The sequence below is a fragment of the Hemitrygon akajei genome, chromosome 6, assembly GCF_048418815.1.
Source record: "Hemitrygon akajei chromosome 6, sHemAka1.3, whole genome shotgun sequence".
NCBI classification, from domain to species: Eukaryota; Metazoa; Chordata; class Chondrichthyes; order Myliobatiformes; family Dasyatidae; genus Hemitrygon; species Hemitrygon akajei.
This window is the reverse complement of record NC_133129.1, coordinates 79,270,072-79,289,584: the sequence shown is the minus strand read 5'-3', so window position 1 is coordinate 79,289,584 and position 19,513 is coordinate 79,270,072. Positions and strand designations below refer to the sequence as shown.

Here is a 19,513-nt window from a genome sequence, read left to right as displayed (position 1 = left end):
TGAAAAGCCTTTATTTTCACTGACCCTTTAAATCTTTTGATCAATTGCTTGAAATCTACACATTTTAGTTTTTGATGTGTTTGCCACCAGAAGTAGATTCCTTCTAATTACCCTCTATCAGCTCACTGTAGTTTGATACACTTGAATCTTTTATGTCTGTAACATGCCTAAAAGGGAGAAGAGGTGCTGCCCTTTGAGCTTAGCACAAGGCAAATGATAGCAGTCGAGTGGGATGATGGATTAAAGTGACAGGTGGCAGACCTTTGAGGGTTGAATACTGAGTCGAACAATATCAGATAACCAACCTTTACTCTTTCTGCGTTAGCCAGTCCAGATAATAAGGTCCACTCTAACACTACTCAGTAGTTTCTCTCCCCGCCAATGTTGTTACTGGATTCTTGTTTACTCTTGTGTATGTTGTATGACTTGGTGACTATGACTTTACAAAACCAGCATCAGCTTTTACTCTCTCTCTATTGCACTCATGCATCACCTTCTAATTTAGTTCCGACAGAGAGATCCCTTTCTTAGAAGGCAGCAAAACCAAATGCATCACCATGACAATTTAAATCTTCACCATTCCCTTGTCCTCTCCTTCTTGTACAAACCTAGTAAATCAAAACACACTAGCTTTCTCACTTTCCCAGCTCTGGTAAAGGATCATTAACTGGAACTGTTAACTCTATTTTCAGAAATGCTACCTGACCTACTGGGTATTCCCCAGTGTTTTCTCTTTTTATTTGGGTGACAAGCTTCAGCATTTGCAAACCTTTTTCTATCATGGTGCATGTTCAATATTATTTTTTGTTAAGTGACATCTACTCTATTATCTTAGTGCACACCCTCAAAAATGTAAGATTGTTCAAGCAAGATTTTCCTTTCTGAAATTGATGAACACAGATCCAACAACATTCAACATGCACAGCACCATTGTGGCTAAGTTGCCCATTGAACTGGCACCCTATCCACCACCCTAGATACCTGTTCTCTCCACCATTAATAGCTACTAACTACGCCATCTACAAATCAAGTCATAAGAGTTATACAGCACAGAAACAAGCCCTTCGGCCCAACCCGTCCATACTGACCAAGGTGCCATTTACTAAATGCTCAACTATTATTCACCCAAGATTTCCCAATACCCTCTAAATCTCTTATCCTTATGCCTTCTAGCTCTAGATATTACTGTTGTATAAAATAGTTTCTTACTATCTACCATGTTATAGCCTTCAATTTTTTATACCTCTATCAGAACCCACACCAGCCTCTTTCGATCCAAGAAAACAAAACCCATCTTGTTATCCAGTCACTCATAACTGAGGCACTCCACCCCAGGCACAATCCTGATGAATTTCTTTTGCATCTTCTGTAGTGCAGTTAAGTGTTTTTGTTATAATATTGGATCCAGAAATATCTAAGTACTCCAACTGTGAACTAATTTATGATTTAGGAAGTTGTAATCTTCTTGGCCACAGTGAACGAAGGCAAAGTATCTATCTTTCTATCTGTCCTGCCTATCCTCAGCGGTCCTTGGACTTGTTCACAGGGGTCCCTCTTTACCTTCAGTCCCCTACCATCCATTATGTATTAGTCTATACAAAGTGCACCACGCCTCACTAAATTCCATTTGTATTAGCTCCGACCAAATATTACCCTGTAGCCTCCTCACCATCAACACCATTTTCTCCCTTCAAAATGAACAATTTCCCACATTATCCATTCTCCACTTATCAACCTCTTGCCCAGCTACCTAACCTGTCAACATTCAGATTTCAAAGTTCGGAGTAGATTTATTATCTAAGTACATACATCACACCTCTGACGTTTTCTCGTGGACATTCACAGTAAATACAAAGAAACACAGTAGAATCAATGAGGAACTGCACACAACAAAGACAAGCAAACAATCAAAGCGCAAAGGCAACAAATCGTGCAAAGACAAAAAAGTACAAAGTAATAACATTATATAAATCATATAAATAAATAAATACATATAGGGAGCATGGATTGTAGAGTCCTTGAAAGTGAGTCCATAGGTTGTGGAATCAACTCAATGTTGAGGTGAGTGAAGTTATCCAGTCTGGTTCAACAGCCTGCTGGTTGAGGAGCGATAACTGCTCCGAAACCTGGTGGTGTGGCACCTGAGGCTCCTGCATTTTCTTCCTGATAGCAGCAGCAAGAAGAGAGCATGGCCTGAATGGTGGGGGGCATTGATGAGAGATGTTGTTTTCCTGTGCCAGCGTAGATGTGTTCAGTGAGGGGGAGGGCTCTACCTGTGATGCACTGGGCTAGAATCCACCAGTTTTCGTAGACTGTTCTGTTCAAGGGTATTGGTATTTAGCATAAAATGAGAAAGTTGGACTGAAGAAATTGTGTTATTTCTGGGCCTGGCCTGCACATTATTGCCACTCACTACTGTAGTACATTATTAGATAGTAGAATTCCCCTAATCTAATCATGCAGTGATGTAATTCCTATGAATTAGGGTACAGCGCTCAATGAGGTAAATTTCAGAATCTTCAAATTGTCTTGACCACTTTTCTCTAGCCCTTGGCCCAACCAAGATGTTACTATCCACTTTATACGCCTTCAAGCAGAGAATACAATTTTGTCTGAGCTATGATGACATCATAACTTTCCCCTTTATTAATTGCAGTATTTGAGGTGGAGTTAAACAACAGGGGATTGACTATTGTTAATCCATAATGAAAATGCCAGAAGTAGACTAAAGAAAAAAGTGTAGACAGTATAGTGTGGAGTATCTGAAATACAGATTAATACTAGCACCAAGCAACCAATACCAGCCAATGCGTCTGTTGTGTACTAATTTTTTTTTCAAATGAGGCAATGAAACTATCCAGACTCCTTGAACATTTGAAGAGAATATACTCTGATAAAGCAAAGAAGAACTTGACTTATTTTCAGTCACTCCGTGAAAATTTTCAGAAATGGAAAACACCTCAAAACAGCGACATTTTGTGTGCTTCACACAACATTTCATTGCTCATTGCTAAATCTAGAAAGTTCCATATAATTGGAGAAGAACGGATTCTGCCAGCAGTAAGTGAAGCTCTGAGTACGGTTTTGCATAAGTCACTAGACCAAATGAGTAAAGCGACTCCTCTCAGCGATAATTCTGTTCAAAGATGAACAGATGAAATGTCTGAGAATGTGGAAGAAACATTGTGCAATATACTTAGGAGAACAGAATCTGCTCTGCAGTTGGATGAGTTAACTCTGCCAGGAAACAAATCTTTGCTTTTTGGTTATGTTTGCCTCATAAAAGACACAAACCAGGTTCAAGAGTTGTTATTTGCAAGGGGATTAGAAACAGATACAAAGGGGGAATCAATATGTCAGGTTGTTGAAAAAGTTTTCAAAGAAAAGGGCATTCAGCTCAGCAACATTCTTGCTCATGCAACAGATGGGGCACCATCAATGACAGGATGCCACCGTAGGGATATTACTTTCTTGAAAAAAGCTGTACCAAATATACTTACCATTACACAGAAAACTTCTTGTTGCAAAAAAACCTAAGTAATCTGTGCAAAAATCATTAAATACTGTTAACACAGTAGAAAATAAAATCATCCCATGTTCTCAATACTCCACAACTTTGAGAGTTTTATATTCAGAATGCAGAACAGTTTGAACACCTGCTCTCAGTTGGCTCTCATTAGGAAAATGCCTGAGATACTATGGCATGAACAATGACTTCTCTAACCTCCGTTAATGCCCCACCTCCCCTTCTTACCCCATCCCTGATATATTTAGTTTTTCTCCCCCCTCCTCTATTTTTTCTCTCTCTCTGCCCATGACTCTGCCTGTTCTCCATCTCCCTCTGGTGCTCCCCTCCCCCTTTCTTTCTCCCTAGGCCTCCCATCCTGATGCACTATTAATAACTCCAAAAGACTGGAAGTAGAGTAAATACTGAAAGGCTTTTATTAGCAGTAAAATGGACCACGTCCATGCTGGATGACTGCCCTGGACTGTGGGAGGAGCAGTGCCCCAATCGCCTTTATCCAGGGGTTTGTGGGAGGAGCCACAGGAGCAGTCAGCAAAGGGGCGTGTCCAGACAGATATACACGGTTTACCACACGTCCCATGATCCTTTCCCTTCTCCAGCTCTGTATCCCTTTTGCCAATCACCTTTCTGGCTCTCAGCTTCACCCCACCCCTTCCGGTCTTATAACCATATAACAATTACAGCATGGAAACAGGCCATCTCGGCCCTTTTAGTCCGTGCCGAAAGCTTACTCTCACCTAGTCCCACTGACCCGCACTCAGCCCATAACCTTCCATTCCTTTCCTGTCCATATACTTATCCAATTTTACTTTAAATGTCAATACCAAACCTGCCTCTACCACTTCTACTGGAAGCTTGTTCCACATAGCTACCACTCTCTGAGTAAAGAAATTCTCCCTCATGTTACCCTTAAACTTTGTAATTTCCTTTATTCCACTGAAATACAGACACATTGGATTTTATTTTTTCCCTCTCAAATTTCAATGTGAACTCGATCATATTGTGATCACTGTTCCCTAAGGGTTCCTTAACAATAAGCTGTCTTCGTGTACAACACCCAATCCAGAACAGCCGATCCCCTAGTGGACTCAACAACAAGCTATTCTAAAAAGCCATCCCTTAGACATTCTACAAATTCTCTCTCTTGAGGTCCAGTAGTGAACTGGTTTTCCCAATCCACTTTCATGTTAAAATCCCCAATGACTATCATGACATTGCCTTTCTGACACACCTTTTCTATCTCCCGCTGTAATTTGTAATCCACATCCCGGCTGCTGTTTAGAGGCCTGTATACAACTTCTCAACTCAACCCATAGAGACTCTACACCTTCCAATCCTATGTCATCTCTTTCTAATGATTTAATATTATTTATCATACACAGAGCCACACCAACCCCTCTGCCTACTAACCTATCTTTCTGATACACCGTATATCCTTGGCCATTCAGCTCCCAATGGCAGAGAGATATGGCAGAGAGATATGACAGAGAGATCTCAGGATCTTCTCTCAATCCAAATTCCAGATTGGGTAATAAATCTATTCCTGTAAACTTGTAATAAGAAATTTAACAGGAAGGATGGAAGAAGAACTGATCTTGTTGTAAATTGACTTTGAGCTGAAGCCAAGACCCAAAAAATCATATTAAGAAGTTTGGCTCTAGAAAGAAATCCCTGAATGCTCTACTGCACTGTGGAAAAAGGTCAAGATGTTTTTTATTGCCTTTTCAACATCACACTGGTTTCAGTGCAGTTGCCCAACTTCTTTCAAAGCAACGAAGCAGATTACAAATTACTGAACTGGGGATCTGAGACTCTTAGTGACATTCAGCCTGATGTTGAGAAGCTGCTACCACTGCACCAAGCCCATCCATCTCACCGAAAGGTGAAAAAGCAATGAAGTAAAGAATAGTTGCATTACTAATGTATGAAAATTGTCCTTACTGTAATTACACAAATAAATAGTTTTATTTGCAGCTTTAAATAGATCTCAATAATATTTGCAATTATTTGTCACTGCTTTGAATTTGTAGTTCTTAATTTCTTTCACTGTGCATCATAAATTCAAATTCTTTACAGATTTTATGTAATGGCCAGTAACAGAGAGGGGGTGCTGGGGATGGCATTCTGGGAGCCAAGAGGGCAGTAACCCAAAAATGTCTGGGAACCACTAATCTAAATGATAATGCTGAAGAACTTAAAGTTGTTGACCATCTCCACCCCTGATCCTCTGATGAGGACAGGCTCATGGACTGTTGGTTTCTTCCACTTGTAGTTTGTTACCAGCTTTTTGATTTTGTCGATGTTGAGAGACAGGTTATTACTGTGGCACCATTCAACCAGGTTTTCAATCTCCCTCCTATATGTGATTCACCACCACTTTTCATATGGCCGACAACAGTGGTGTCAGCAGCAAACTTAAATATGGCATTGGAGCTGTATTTAGCCTTACAATTATAAGTATAAAGTGATTAGAGCAGAGGACTAACAACACAGCCTTGGTGTTGATGGTGATTATGGAAGAGATGTTGTTGCCAATCTGTACTGACTGGGGTGTGCAAGTGAAGAAATCAAGGATTCAGTTGCATCAGAAAGTATTGAGGCCTAGGTCTTGGAGCTTACTTTAGTTTTTTTTATTAAACTAGTTTATTAGTTTTGAGGTGTTGATATTAGTCAGTAAACAGTTGGTATTTTCTTCACCTTCGCCTTCTGACCTATTTTTGCTGTAAGTCAATTTGGCCACTGAACACGGTTCCTTTGTGCAAGTTATTTTGCAAGCAATCCTCTGTCATGTCAAAATGTTACTTCCTATATACAGAATATTATATATAATAAAATGAAAATGTAAGTTACTTCTGAAATTACAATTACAAAATTCAAAAATATACTTAGAAATATTGAATTACTGACACTCCATCTGAGTTGATTAAAAGGAAATATAATACATGATAATGTACAGTATATTCTTATTATAGCCATACTATTGTCTTCTGGTTCTCAGGTTCCATGGTGTTTCAGTTTTTAGTAAAACATAAAAAGGGAGTCACTTGTTAATTGTGAAATTAGCTAAATTTAAAATTGCTTAGCTATGACTTGTTCTTTCAAATGTGAAAGAGCACTGTAGCATTTAAGAAGGAACTAGCCCACAACCTAAAGCAGTGCACAATGTGTTGAAGGGACTACGTGGAATCAATGTGATATCAATGGTGTAGAACAAAACTGAGAGTGCAGAATCAATCGGCTATATCATCTGTTCTCTGCTACATATTAGACATAACCCATCATGAACCACAATAACTTTTTCAGAAAGCTGTTAACAAATGATAAGAGAACAATCCAGAAAAAACAGGCAGACATTTCCATAAACAAGATTCAACTGTAAAAATGTACACTCTGTAGTGTGACTTTTTATGATATAGACATCATTCGACGTTTGTCATCGCACACGTAGCGTAGATTCAACAATGTCGGTTCAGCTATTGACCTATATAAATTCAGATAAGTATGTCATTGAAGGTGAACTGCAATTGAACTTTTGTTTTACTGGATTAGTTCATTACAAAATGATTTATAAGATGTGTCTTTTGATAGCCTACCTGTTTATTCTGTAACAAATGTATTTAAATTACTGTAGCAATTACCTGAGAAGACTGGGATTCATTGTCTTTATATTTCCCTTTCATCCACTGAATGCCACCATTTCCAGTTACAATGATAGTTGTATAGATATCTTCCCCCGCAGGGCCGCATACAGGCTCTTTCACTTCAAAATACTCAGAGAACAAATCAGGTTGCAGATTTTCCATATTAATGAGGTATTTCAGCTTCAGATCTCGAGCGCTTGCATTGCATTGACTGAACTGACGGATGAACCTGTAAAATCTGTACCGGATCCGCTTCCTTGTCACAAAATGGTAATTCTGGATTTGTAGCCGAACATTTTCTGGCAACAATGATTTATAACTGGAATTAAAACAATACAATTAACAGTTAAAATGTAAATAGTCATTCATAGTGAATGTGTTGAAAAATCTTTGGCAACTAAAATTACACAAGGTTAATGGGCAGAAAAAAACAAGCAAAACAAAATTCCTTCCTGAAGAAATATATCACCCTGCAAAAGTAATAAGCACATCATAAGCACCCTGAATAAGTAGTAAGAATCAGTATAATACTAGCAGCTGCAATGGTATTATCAACTCTGCATCAAAAAATTCAGTCTGATTCATAAACTAAGCAGTCCCAGCGGCTACAAACCAGACTGAAGCTCCTGCTCAGTCAGGCATTAATTTGGGTATCTATGTTCAAGTTATGGGTTGTGGGAGCCCAAAAATCTCACCCATGATATTGGGCCTGCAAAATTGTTGGAAGGAATATTTTAACCAATGTGACTGAAACACTCAGATTGTTCATTGTTGAATAGCAGGATACCAGCATGGTAACAGTGAGTGTAATAATTATTTTTTGCTTATAAATAAATTGAAATTTTAATCAATTGCAAGAATTATGTGCCAACATTTGGTTTCTAGTGAGCCCCTTGAAATTTATAGGTGATGTAAGAGTAGGAGGGCATATGGAGAAATGGTCTTGGCAAAAAGGACTAGAGAGAATCCCTAAACTTCTATAAATATATTAGAAGCAAGAGTAGGGATAGAGTCATTTCCCTAAGACGGCAAAAGGAAAATTTACAGTACGTGTGGAGCCTGGGGATATGAGTGGGATCCTCACTCAATATTTCTCATTGGCATTCACCAGGAAGAAGGCTGTGAAGGGTGAAGATTTAGAAGGTGATACATTGATATTCTGGAAAATATCTGTATCAGGAAGGAGGAAGCGATAGTGATTTTGGAACACATTAAGGTAGTTAAATCCTCAAGATCTGGCGGGATTAACTCCTGAGTGCCATGGATTGCAAGGTAAGAGATTGTTGTGTGTCTTAGAGAGATTCTTCCATCTTTGTTAGTTACAGTCAAGGTACCAGAAAATTGGAAGACATCTCCCTATTCAGAAAGGGCAGTAGGAATAAGCCAGGGAGCTACAGGCCAGTGAAACTTAAAATCAATCATAGGTACACTACTGGGGAAAAAATTGAAGGTTCAGGACTTTTTTCACTTGGAAGGGTGGGAATTGTTAGGAGTCAACATGTTTTTATGCAAGGGAAGTCCTGCTTTACAACTCTGATTGAATTCTTTGTAGAGACAACTAAGAAAATTAACGAGTCGAGGCATTAGAGGTGGTATACATAGTCTTTAACGAGGCCTTTGACAAAGTCCTGCAGAGTAGGTTGGTTAAGATGTTTCAGGTGGGGGGGGGGGTCAAAGGTCTGCTGGCAATCTGGATCCATATTTGACCTGGTGATAGGAGACATAGGGTAGTGGTCAAGGACCTTCTTTTCTCACTTGAAGGCTGTATCCAGTGGTGTACCACAGGGATCAGTGCTATAATCATTGTAGTTTGTCATGTAAGTTACCTGCATGAAAACTTAGGTAATTTGATTAGTAAGTTTGTAGATGTCACAAAAATTGGTGTAGTAGTAGAGAGCAAAGGATATTTTGAAAGGATACAGGAGGATATGGATCAGCTCCTAATTTGGGTGGAGTGGTGATAGAGAGAACTCAGTCTAGCAAGTGTAATGAGTATTAATATTTATTTATTTTTTATTTATTGACATACAGTGTGGAATAGGCCCTTCCAGCCCTTCAGGATACATCATCCAGCAACCCCCCCAATTTAGTTCTAACCTAATCACGGGTGCAACTGGATCCTTGTGTAATTGGATCTTTGATTTTCTCTCTTGCAGACCCCAGTCAGTTTAAATTGGCGACAACATCTCCCCACAATCTCCATCTGCACAGGTGCACCACAGGGCTGTGTGCTTATTCCCCTAGTCTACTCGTTTTATACTTATGACTGTGTGGTTAGGTACAGCTCCCATATCATATTCAAGTTTGCTGATAAACCACTGTCATAGGCCAAATCAAAGGTGGTGATGAATCAGCACTTAGAAGGGAGACTGAAAATCTGGCCCAGCAGCACCATAACAACAACCTCTCACTCAATGACACCAAGGTCAAGAAGCTGCTTATTAACTTCAGGAGAAGGAAATCAGACATTCATGAGCCAATCCTCACTGGAGGATCAGAGGTGCAAAAGGTTAACAATTCTTTGGTGTTATTATTTTGAAGGACCTACCCTGGGCCCAGCACGTAAGTGTAACTACTAAGAAAGCACAGCAATGCATCTACTTCCTTAGGAGTTTGTGGAGATTCAACATGACATCGAAAACTCTGACCAACTTCTCTAGATCTGTAGTAGAGAGTGTATTACTGGTTGCATAATAGTTTGGTTGGAAAAACCTATAAACAGTAGTGGATACAACCTAGTCCATCACAAATAAAGCCCTCCCAACCAATCAGCAAGAAATGCTGTTCCAGGAAAGCAGCATCTATTATCAGGGGTCCCCATCACACAGGTCATGCTTTCTTCTCGCTACTGCGATCAGGAAGAAGGTACAAAAGCCTCAGGACTCTCACCACCAGGTTCAGGAACAGTTATTACCCTTCAACCATCATGCTGTTGAAAAGGGGATAACTTCACTTGCCCTGTCATTGAAATATTCCCACCACCAATGGACTCACTTTCAAGGACTCTTCATCTCGTGTTCTTCATATTTATTGCTTATTTATTTATTATTATTATTTCTTCTTTTATATTTGCAGTTTGTTGTCTTCTACACTCTAGTTGAATGCCTTAGTTGGGCGGTCTTTCATTGATTCTGTTATAGTTATTATTCTATAGATTTATTGAGTATATTATATATACAGATTTATTGAGCATTTTCAGCGGCTGCACAAGGGCACTTGGTGAGGGACGGTACCGATGGAGGCATGATCAAGTCCTGAAGACCAGCGCTGAAGCCATCAGTGCAGGAGTTGAGAGGGTGAAGCGGTCCCGACCCTCTAAGCAGGCCATTGCCTTTGTCAGAGCTGGGGAGCAGCCAATACCTGCCAAAAGAACATCTGCAGGCATCCTGACCTCTGCAAGGGACTGGCAGCTGTTGGTGGACCTCGAAAGGTAGCTGCAGTTCCCCAACCATATCGCAGCCACCACCCTGCAACCAGACATTATCCCTGTGTCTGAGTCTACCAAGCAAGTGGTGCTGCTGGAGTTGATAGGCCCATGGGAAGATCACTTGGAAGAGGCCTTTGAAAGGAAGCTCTCCAAGTATGCAAGACTAGTCAACAACTGCCAGCAGGCTGGATGGAGGGTGAAGTGTCTCCCAGTGGAGGTTGGACATAGTGGATTCGCAGCCTGTTCTTTAGCCAGAGCCTTCAGCAATTTGGGCATCAAGGGAGAGAGGAAGAGGAGAGCCATCTGCAGTACCACCGATGTAGCAGAGAGGGCCTCAAGACGGCTGTGGCTCAAAGGAGGGGAGCCATGGAGTCACTAGTAGCTAGGCATCTGGACACAAGCTGGGGTCTGATCAGCCCCAGCTGGGTCACCTGGAGGAGTGTGTATGATGTTGAAAGAACTGAAACACCCGATAATTCCAGGAACATCACTGAAGATGTGTCCAGAGGCAGCAGTAGATGTATGTACATAGTATGCCCACAAGAAAATGAATCTCAGGGTTGTATATGGTGACATATATGTATTCTGATTATAAAATTTACTTTGAACTTTGAGTACAAGGGTAGGGGTATCACATGGCAGCTGTAGAAAACATTGGTCAGACAATACTTCAAACACTGCGACAGACACAGAATGCTGGAGATACTCTGTACAGGCAGTATCTGTAGAAAAAAGTACTGTCGGTGTTTTGGGCTGGAGCCCTTTGGCAGGACTGGAGAAAAAAAAAGCTGAGGAGTAGATTTGAAAGGTGGGGGGAGGAGAGAGAGAAAACAAGGTAATAGATGAAACCTGAAGGGGAGGGATGAAGCAAAGAACTGAGAAGTTGATTGGTAAAAAAAGACAGAAGGCCATGGAAGAAAGAAAAGGGGGTGGGGGAAGCACAGAGGGAGGCGATAGGTGGGCAAGGAGAAAAAGTGAGAGAGAGAAAGGGGGATGGGAAATGGTGAAGGAGAGGTAGGGTGGGGGGTATTATTGGAAGTTTGAGAAATCAATGTTCATGCCAACAAGTTTGAGGCTACCCAAATGGAATACTAGGTGTTTTTCCTCCAACCTAAGTGTAGCCTCATCACAACTGTGGAGGTGTCCATGGATACATAATCTGAATGAGAATGGGAAGTCGAATTAAAATGGGTGAGCACTAGGAGATCCCACTTTTTCCGGCAGATGGAGAATAGGTACTCAACAAGGCGGTCTCCCAATCTACGTCCCGTCTTACCGATATGCAGGAGGCCACACTGGAAGTGCCAGACACAGTATATGACCCCAAAAGACTCACAGGCAAGATGTCACCTCACCTGGAAAGACTGTTGAGGGCCCTGAATGGTAGTCAAGGAGGAGATGTAGGGTCAGGTATAGCACTTGTTCCACTTGCAAGGATAAGTGCCAGGAAGGAGAGCAGTGGAAAGGGATGTCACGTAAGGAGTGATCCCTGTGGAAAGCAGAAAGTGGGGGGTGGGGGGGGGGGGGGGGGAGGGAAAAATGTGCTTGGTGGTGGGATCCCGTTGGAGATAATGGAGGTTTTGGAGAATTATGTGCTCGATGCAGAGGTTGGTGGATTAGTAGGTGAGGACAAGAGGAACCCTGTGGTACATGAGGACAAGGGAAACCATATTCGTTCCTGGGTGTCAAGATCTCTGAGGATCTAACCTGGTCCCATCTAACTACATATTGATGTAGTCATAAAGAAAGCAAGACAGCGGCTATACTTTATTAGGAGTTTGAAGAGATTTGGCATGTTAACAAATACACTCAAAAACTTCTTTAGTTGTACCGTGGAGAACATTCTGACAGGCTGCATCACTGTCTGGTATGGAGAGGCTACTGCACAGGACTGAAAGAAGCTGCAGAAGGTTGTAAATCTAGTCAGCTCCCTCTTGGGACGAGCCTACGAAGTCCTACGAAGTACCCAGGACATCTTTAAGGAGTGTTGTCTCAGAAAGGCAGCGTCCATTATTAAAGACCTCCAGCACCCAGGGCATGCCCTTTTCTCACTGTTACCATCAGGCAGGAGGTACAGAAGCCTGAAGGCACACACTCAGCGATTCAGGAACAGCTTCTTCCCCTCTGCCATCCGATTCCTAAATGGACGTTGAACCCTTGAACACTACCTCACTTTTTTAATATACAGTATTTCTGTTTTTGCACATTTTTAATAATCTATTCAATATATGTAATTGATTTATTTGTTTAGTTATTATGTTTTATTTTATTTATTATTATTATTTTCTCTGCTAGATTATGTATTGCATTGAACTGTTGCTGCTAAGTTAACAAATTTCACGTCACATGCCGGTGATAATAAACCTGAATCTGATTCTGACATTTGTCCCTCCCTACTGACCTCCCTCCTTACACATAGTTTTGTAGCCCTTATCCTGATGGCATGAATAATGATTTCTTGAATTTCCGGTAATGACCCTCTCTTTCGCCATTTTCCGTCCCCTTGTCCCTCTCTCACTTTACCTCCTTGTCCACCCATCACCTCCCTCTAGTGCTCTCCCCCTTTTCTTTCATCCATGCCCTTCTGTCTCTGTCACCAATCAACTTCCCAGCTCTTTACTTCATACCTCCCCATTCAGGTTTCACCTATCACCTTATTTTCTCTCCTCCCCTCACCTTTTAAATCTACTCCTCAGCCTTTTTTTTTCTCCAGTCCTGCTGAAGGGTTTCGGCCTGAAACATCAGTCATACTTTTTTCTCTATAGATGCCTGGCCTGCTGAATTCCTCCAGAATTTTGTGTCTTTTGCTTGGATTTCCAGCATCTACAGATTTTCTCTTGTTTGTGATTTATATATTTCATACAGTTTTGGTCACCACACTGCAGAAAGGATATTCTAACATTAGAAAAGTACAGAAGAAGTTGACCAGGACGTTGCCTGAAGTGAAGGGCTTTATTTATAAAGAGAGATTAAATAGCCTCTGCTAATTCTCAATGGAATATAAGAAGCTGAGCAATGACTTTATAGAGATTCATAAAGTTATAAGAGACATAATATCCCTCCTTGAAGAAAACCCGAACTATCCCTGATCTCAAAAAGCCTCTCCAGCTTCTACAGTCTTGAAATACCTTGGCAATGATCTTCCCAGTGGCAGAGATTCCTCTGTGGTTACCACAATTGAACTTATCTTGGTTATTTTGAAGATATTGATGATGATGGGATTTGAGGTACCCTTGCACATACACTTCTTTACAGACGTATGAAATAAAATTGTGAGCTATCGATCAGTCTTCTTTAATGCCAATTTTTAGAACAATCGCAAAATGCTGTTGGATCCAAAGACCTGCTGGTTTTTAGTTGGCATTTGGCTTTTTCAACTCTTTTTTTGGATCGGTGTGGCAGTGTGTGGTGGAGTCAAGAAAACCCATGTCAAGGACATAGACATAGTTTTTCTTTAAAGTGTTTCATTAGCAGGTGCTGTTTGTCTTCTGCTTTCAACAGTGTGAGCTCTTGGTTGTAGGGGTCATTAATGGTGTTGACTGACTCAAGAATCTGACATGTCTTAGTTGTTGAAGTGTGCTTGGAGATCTTGTAGTTTTCCACCCATCATCTCCTCAGTATGCCACATATTTTCTGTTGCACCTCAGTAATCAGGTACCTGCAAACTCTTTTCTTTACCCTTGAACACAGTAGGTCGCCAATCCAAGAACCTCATAAGTTTGCAATTAATTACCTCAAGGAATGTGATCATCAAAGTGGTCCTCATGCATTCAGGTAGAAAAGTCACATATCAACATCACTAATCTACTCAGTCCATCCAGCATCTTGCAGATCACGATTAGTCTGCCCACTTTGTATATGCAAATATATTATACAATTGCAAATAATACCTTCTTACCTTCTTGAATGGCAAATGTCCAAAGGGGATTGGCCATTTTCCTTTGCCATCCTCATCATATCAAGCACTGCCATACCAAGACATTCCTCTTGCATTTCGTGTGTTGCTGGGATCTTGACCCATCCATTAATAAAATCATCACGCCACTATGAAAGAAGAGCAGAAATCAGATGCTAGCTTTTTAACCTTACATCAGGTTTCAACCTATTAATAATGTTTCAATATCAATACTTGAAAGGAATTGCTGGTGTTCTTCTTGCATCTTGAATTGAAGAATGGCAGAGCTTGGAGCTTGTCCCTGATTGACAAATAGACTTCCATTCCAAAACAATGTATTAGGTTCCTTTAACTCTTTCCTCCATGTGCATCATTACAGCATTCAACTATGTCCAGTTGACACCACATAAAAGTTATACAGCATTTTTTAAAATACATTCCTAACAAGCCTCAAAAACAATGCAGACCCAGCAATTCAAACAAAACACATATCAAGGTTAATACCCCATGCTATGGGAGGGTGTAGTGATCAAGGAATAAAGTGCTGGCGAAAACTATCTTATTCAATCAGATAATCAGATATACAAATCCACAAAGGACATGAAATTACACAGGACACGGGAACCCCACGGTCATCAATGCCCTGTTTGGATTCTGCCATTGCAATGGAGATCGAGTTGCCTATCAACATCAAACATGCAATTACACCAAACCTATGCTGTTTCTGAATGTTAGGGCCTTTGGAGGGGACATTCCTTAGTCTTAAACCTCACATTGACTCACCTATAAATAAAATTACTATAGCACACTAAACGCTAATTGACTAAAAGGAATCTACTGCAAGTTGCAAGGTAACATTTCTCAGCTCAGTTTGCATTCTCCCCTCTACCTGAGGAATTTATAGCTGGCCAATGAAAATCAAATCCCTGTAAAGCAGCAGTAAATACAGAACAAACACGAGGAAATCTGCAGATGCTGGAAATTCAAACAACACACACAAAATGCTGGTAGAACACAGCAGGCTAGGCAGCATCTATAGGGAGAAGCGCTGTCGACATTTCGGGCCGAGACCCTTCGTCAGGACTCAGTAAATACAGAACCTTGGTTAGGACATCACTGAAACACTGGGTGCAGTTCTGTTCACCACACTATTGCACTGGCGAGGAAGCAGGACACTTTCACAAAGATGTTATATGAGATGATGTCTTTCGTCCACGTAGAGGGATTAGATAGACTGGGTTGGATTTCCTTGGAATGAAAAGGCTGAGGGGATGGGGTGAGGGATATGATTGAGCTATGCAAATTATAAGGGTATACCTAACACTTACTAAAGGTAGTTTTAATCAGAGGGCTGATGTTTAAAGAAATAGGAAAAAAAATCTGAAATTTAGAAAATCTAGAAAGAATCTGAGGTAGAAATTTTTCACCAAGAGTAAGGTTAAAATCTACTGGTGGATCAGAGACACTGACAACAATTAAGAAGTATTTGGATTAGAATCTAAATGTTATGGCATAGATGGCTCCGGATTACAAGTTTGAAAATGGGATCAGTAGAGGTGCATGGCTACTACTGTATGGCTTTATGACTCCATATACAAAAGATCTGCTGTAATACCAGAAGTGACAGTGCATAAGCAATACAACAAAACTCAAACAAGATCTAAGACAGAAATTTGGCCTTGTTGAATTTCCGAAAGCATTTAACTATGGAACATTCACTAGAATCACATCTTACAGATGGGATTCAATATGTACATGGTTAACATATACTGGGCTGGAAAATTTGCATTATTACTTTTAAAGTGGCATTAAAACGTTGCTATTGGTTGCCATGAAACTGTTGAAGTCACATAAAAATGTAGATCTTTAAATGGGAGGTTCTCAGAATAGAGTTGGATTTCCCAGTGTCACTGTGTGATGAAACCACCATTCTTGCGTTCAGTGCAACATTCCCTATCGACTAAATGGCTCTCACAATTGTTGGTATTTTGTCCCACTGGTGCAATCGCTGCAAACTGCAGAATTGAAACATATCAACTCCTGTCTGAGAAGTGACTTGGATCTGCTCAAATTTGCCTACCGGCATAAAAGGTCCACTGCAGATGTAATTTTATTGGCTTTTCACTCAACTTGAACATCTGAACAGAGAAGATATGTATATCAGGATGCTCTTTATCCAGTACAGCTCAGCATTCAATACCATCATCCTCTCAGAACTAATCAATAAGCTTCAAGACCTTGGCCTCAATGCCTCTCTGTGCAATTGGATCCTCAATTTTCTCACTTGCAGATCCCAGTCAGTTCAGATTGAGAACAACATCTCCTCCTGAATCTCCATCAGCACACGTGCACCACAAGTTGTGTGCTAATCCTCTTCTCTACTCGCTTTACACTTATGACTGTGTGGCTAAGCATTGCCATATTTAAGTTTGCTGATGACACCACTGTTGTAGGCTGAATTAAAGGTGCTGACAAATCAGCATATAAGAGGGAGATTGAAAATCTGGCTGAGTGGTGCCACGACAACCTCTTACTAATGCCAGCAAGACCAAGGAGCTGAATATTAACTTCAGGAGGAGGAAACCAGAGGCCCATGAGCCAGTCCTCATTAGGCAATCAGAGGTAGAGAGTGTCAGCTTTAAATTCCTCAGTATTATCATTTCAGGGGATGTGTTCAGGGCCCATCATGCAAGTGTAATTACAAAGGAAGCATAGCAGCTCCTCTACTTCCTCAAAAGTTTGTGAAGTTTTGGCATAACATCAAAACCTTGACAAGCCTCTGGAGATCTGTGGTGGAGAGTATACTGACAGGCGGTATCACAGCCTGGAATTGAAATGCCAATACACTTGAACAGAAAATCCTGCAGAATGCAGTGGATACAGCCCAGTCCATCATGGGTAAAGCTGTCCTCAACAAACAGCACATTTACATGCAGTGGTGTTGCAGAAAAGCAGCATCCATCATCAGGGATGACCACCACCCAACTCATCCCTGCTCCCTTCTTGCTGCTCCCTTCAGAAAGAAAGTACAGGAGCCTCAGGACTCACACCACCAGGTTCAGGAACAGTTGTTACCCCTCAACCATCAGGCTCTTGAACCACAGGGGATAACTTCACTCAACTTCACTTGCCCCATCACTGAACAGTTCCCACAACCACTGGACTCACATTCAAGAAATCTTTATCACATGTTCTTGATATTTATTGGCTATTTATTTGTTACTATATCTTTTTTTTCATTCTTTTGTACTTTGTCTTTTGTACACTTGTTGTCCACCCTGTTGATATGGATTGTCATTGGCTCTATTCTGGTTATTGAGTATGCCTGGAAGAAAATAAATCTCATTGTATATGGTGAAGTATATGTACTTAGATTATAAATTTATTTTGAACTTTGAACCAGTTCTCTAGAGGACACAATATTATAAAAGCTGTATTCTTCCGGCTATCCGATACTGATTCCCCTGAATAAGTGGATACTGGAGTGTTGTGAGGCAGGTAGCAGGATGTAGGGAAGTAGTTCCTTCATTTGGGGAAGGGGGTATAGGTCAGAATGATGCAACTAGGCTGGTGATGAACAGTACTCACAGAATGCTTGTTGTTTTTTTAAGGGTGGGAGGAGAATTACCACCAAATACTTCCGGCAGGAGTTTGTTAGGTATGTTACTGTTAGGAGTTGAGAGCAGTATATGAATACTGGTATTTTCGGCAGGATAGCGGCGTGACTGGTCACAGTAGTTTCTACGAGGTCAACAAAAGGTGCCACCATTCTACTTAAATGTACTTCTAATGACCAGAAGATCCTGCTATACATTAAGAATTTGAAGTACTCCAGGTCTACACCATCAGTGAGTTGCTCACTAGCAGAGACAACGAAGGAGCTGCACAATGTGCTGCTGCCTGAGTCAATGATGGCTTACAGTGAAATAGCAAGTGGCTATCATGGCCACTATTCTTGTGATCACAGGACCTCTTTGGACGTTGTAAATCTGGTACACTGCAGGTTGGATTTGCTGATTTATTGGATGAGAGCAGGAGCGGTTGGCAGGGGAGCTCCCTGGCCTCAGTTGTAGTTAGTGAGAAGTAGGCCTGAAGCCTCGGTGCTGCCTGTTTGCAGCCGCCTGGAGTGAAGGGATGCTTCACTGGAGGCGGTGTGGCACAGCATTGCTGCCTCCCAGGGTTTCACTCAGCAGAAGACAAGCTTTGCTGTGGCTGACTGCAGATATTTTTGTTTGGCTGCACTAAATGAACTCGGGGTTGTGTTTTTACTAATATTCTACATGTGCTTGTATATGTGAGGACTGGGTCTCAAAGCCAGGATATCGCCTTGCAGGAGTTGGGCGTCGGGGCAAGGACTGGGCCTCAAAGCCCCAGTGTCAACAACTGGACGCTGGGGCCGGTCAACAGATGATATTGTTGGCTGGAGGGCTGAGGAGTCTGAACTATATCCAGTACATACATATTCTGCGTCGTTGTACTTTAATGATATTCTATATGGGCTTGTTGATTTGTATGTGTGAGGACTGGACATCAAGCTACGGTGTTGCAGCGGGGAGGGACTCTTGCTACGTGATTGCGGTCTTCTGTACCACAGTTGGTAATGTGCCTTTGCACCTTGACCCCATTGTAACACTGTCTCGTTTGGCTGGATTTATGATTATTCATGTATGGTTAAAATGACAATTAAATTTGAATTGAATTGAATTTAATGAGGCCTGTACTGGATGTCTTTACTTGTGTGGATGATTTATTTCAACATCAGCATGGAGCTGGGGTGACCCATCTAACACAACTGTGAGCAGAAACAGTGTAACTTGGCACAGATCAACAGTAGCAGTCAAAAACAGTGATCGCAACCGTGTTTCCCAGAACAAAGTGGTTTCAACATAGGTTTGCAGTTATAGGTCGCAGTGATGGTAAAGAAGCCAGTTGAGTGATGGTAGCTTAAATAGCACACTTTGGTGAAAACTAAGTTAGTAACTCTTGGTTACTGGTAAATAGGAACTCTTATTTCTCAAGCCAGT

General features: G+C 41.1%; 1 protein-coding gene across 3 annotated transcripts in view; it reads right to left on the bottom strand.

The window, feature by feature from the left end:
- jak2b (Janus kinase 2b) overlaps nucleotides 1-19,513 on the bottom strand; it is a 286,317-nt gene that overhangs the window by 68,580 nt on the left and 198,224 nt on the right. For all 3 annotated transcript variants that reach the window (XM_073048656.1, XM_073048658.1, XM_073048657.1), the window contains exons 5-6: nucleotides 14,493-14,638; nucleotides 7,165-7,486 (exon numbers count right to left, since the gene is read on the bottom strand). In XM_073048656.1, the coding sequence (XP_072904757.1) occupies nucleotides 7,165-7,486; nucleotides 14,493-14,638 (468 nt within the window). The remainder of the gene's footprint in view (nucleotides 1-7,164; nucleotides 7,487-14,492; nucleotides 14,639-19,513) is intronic.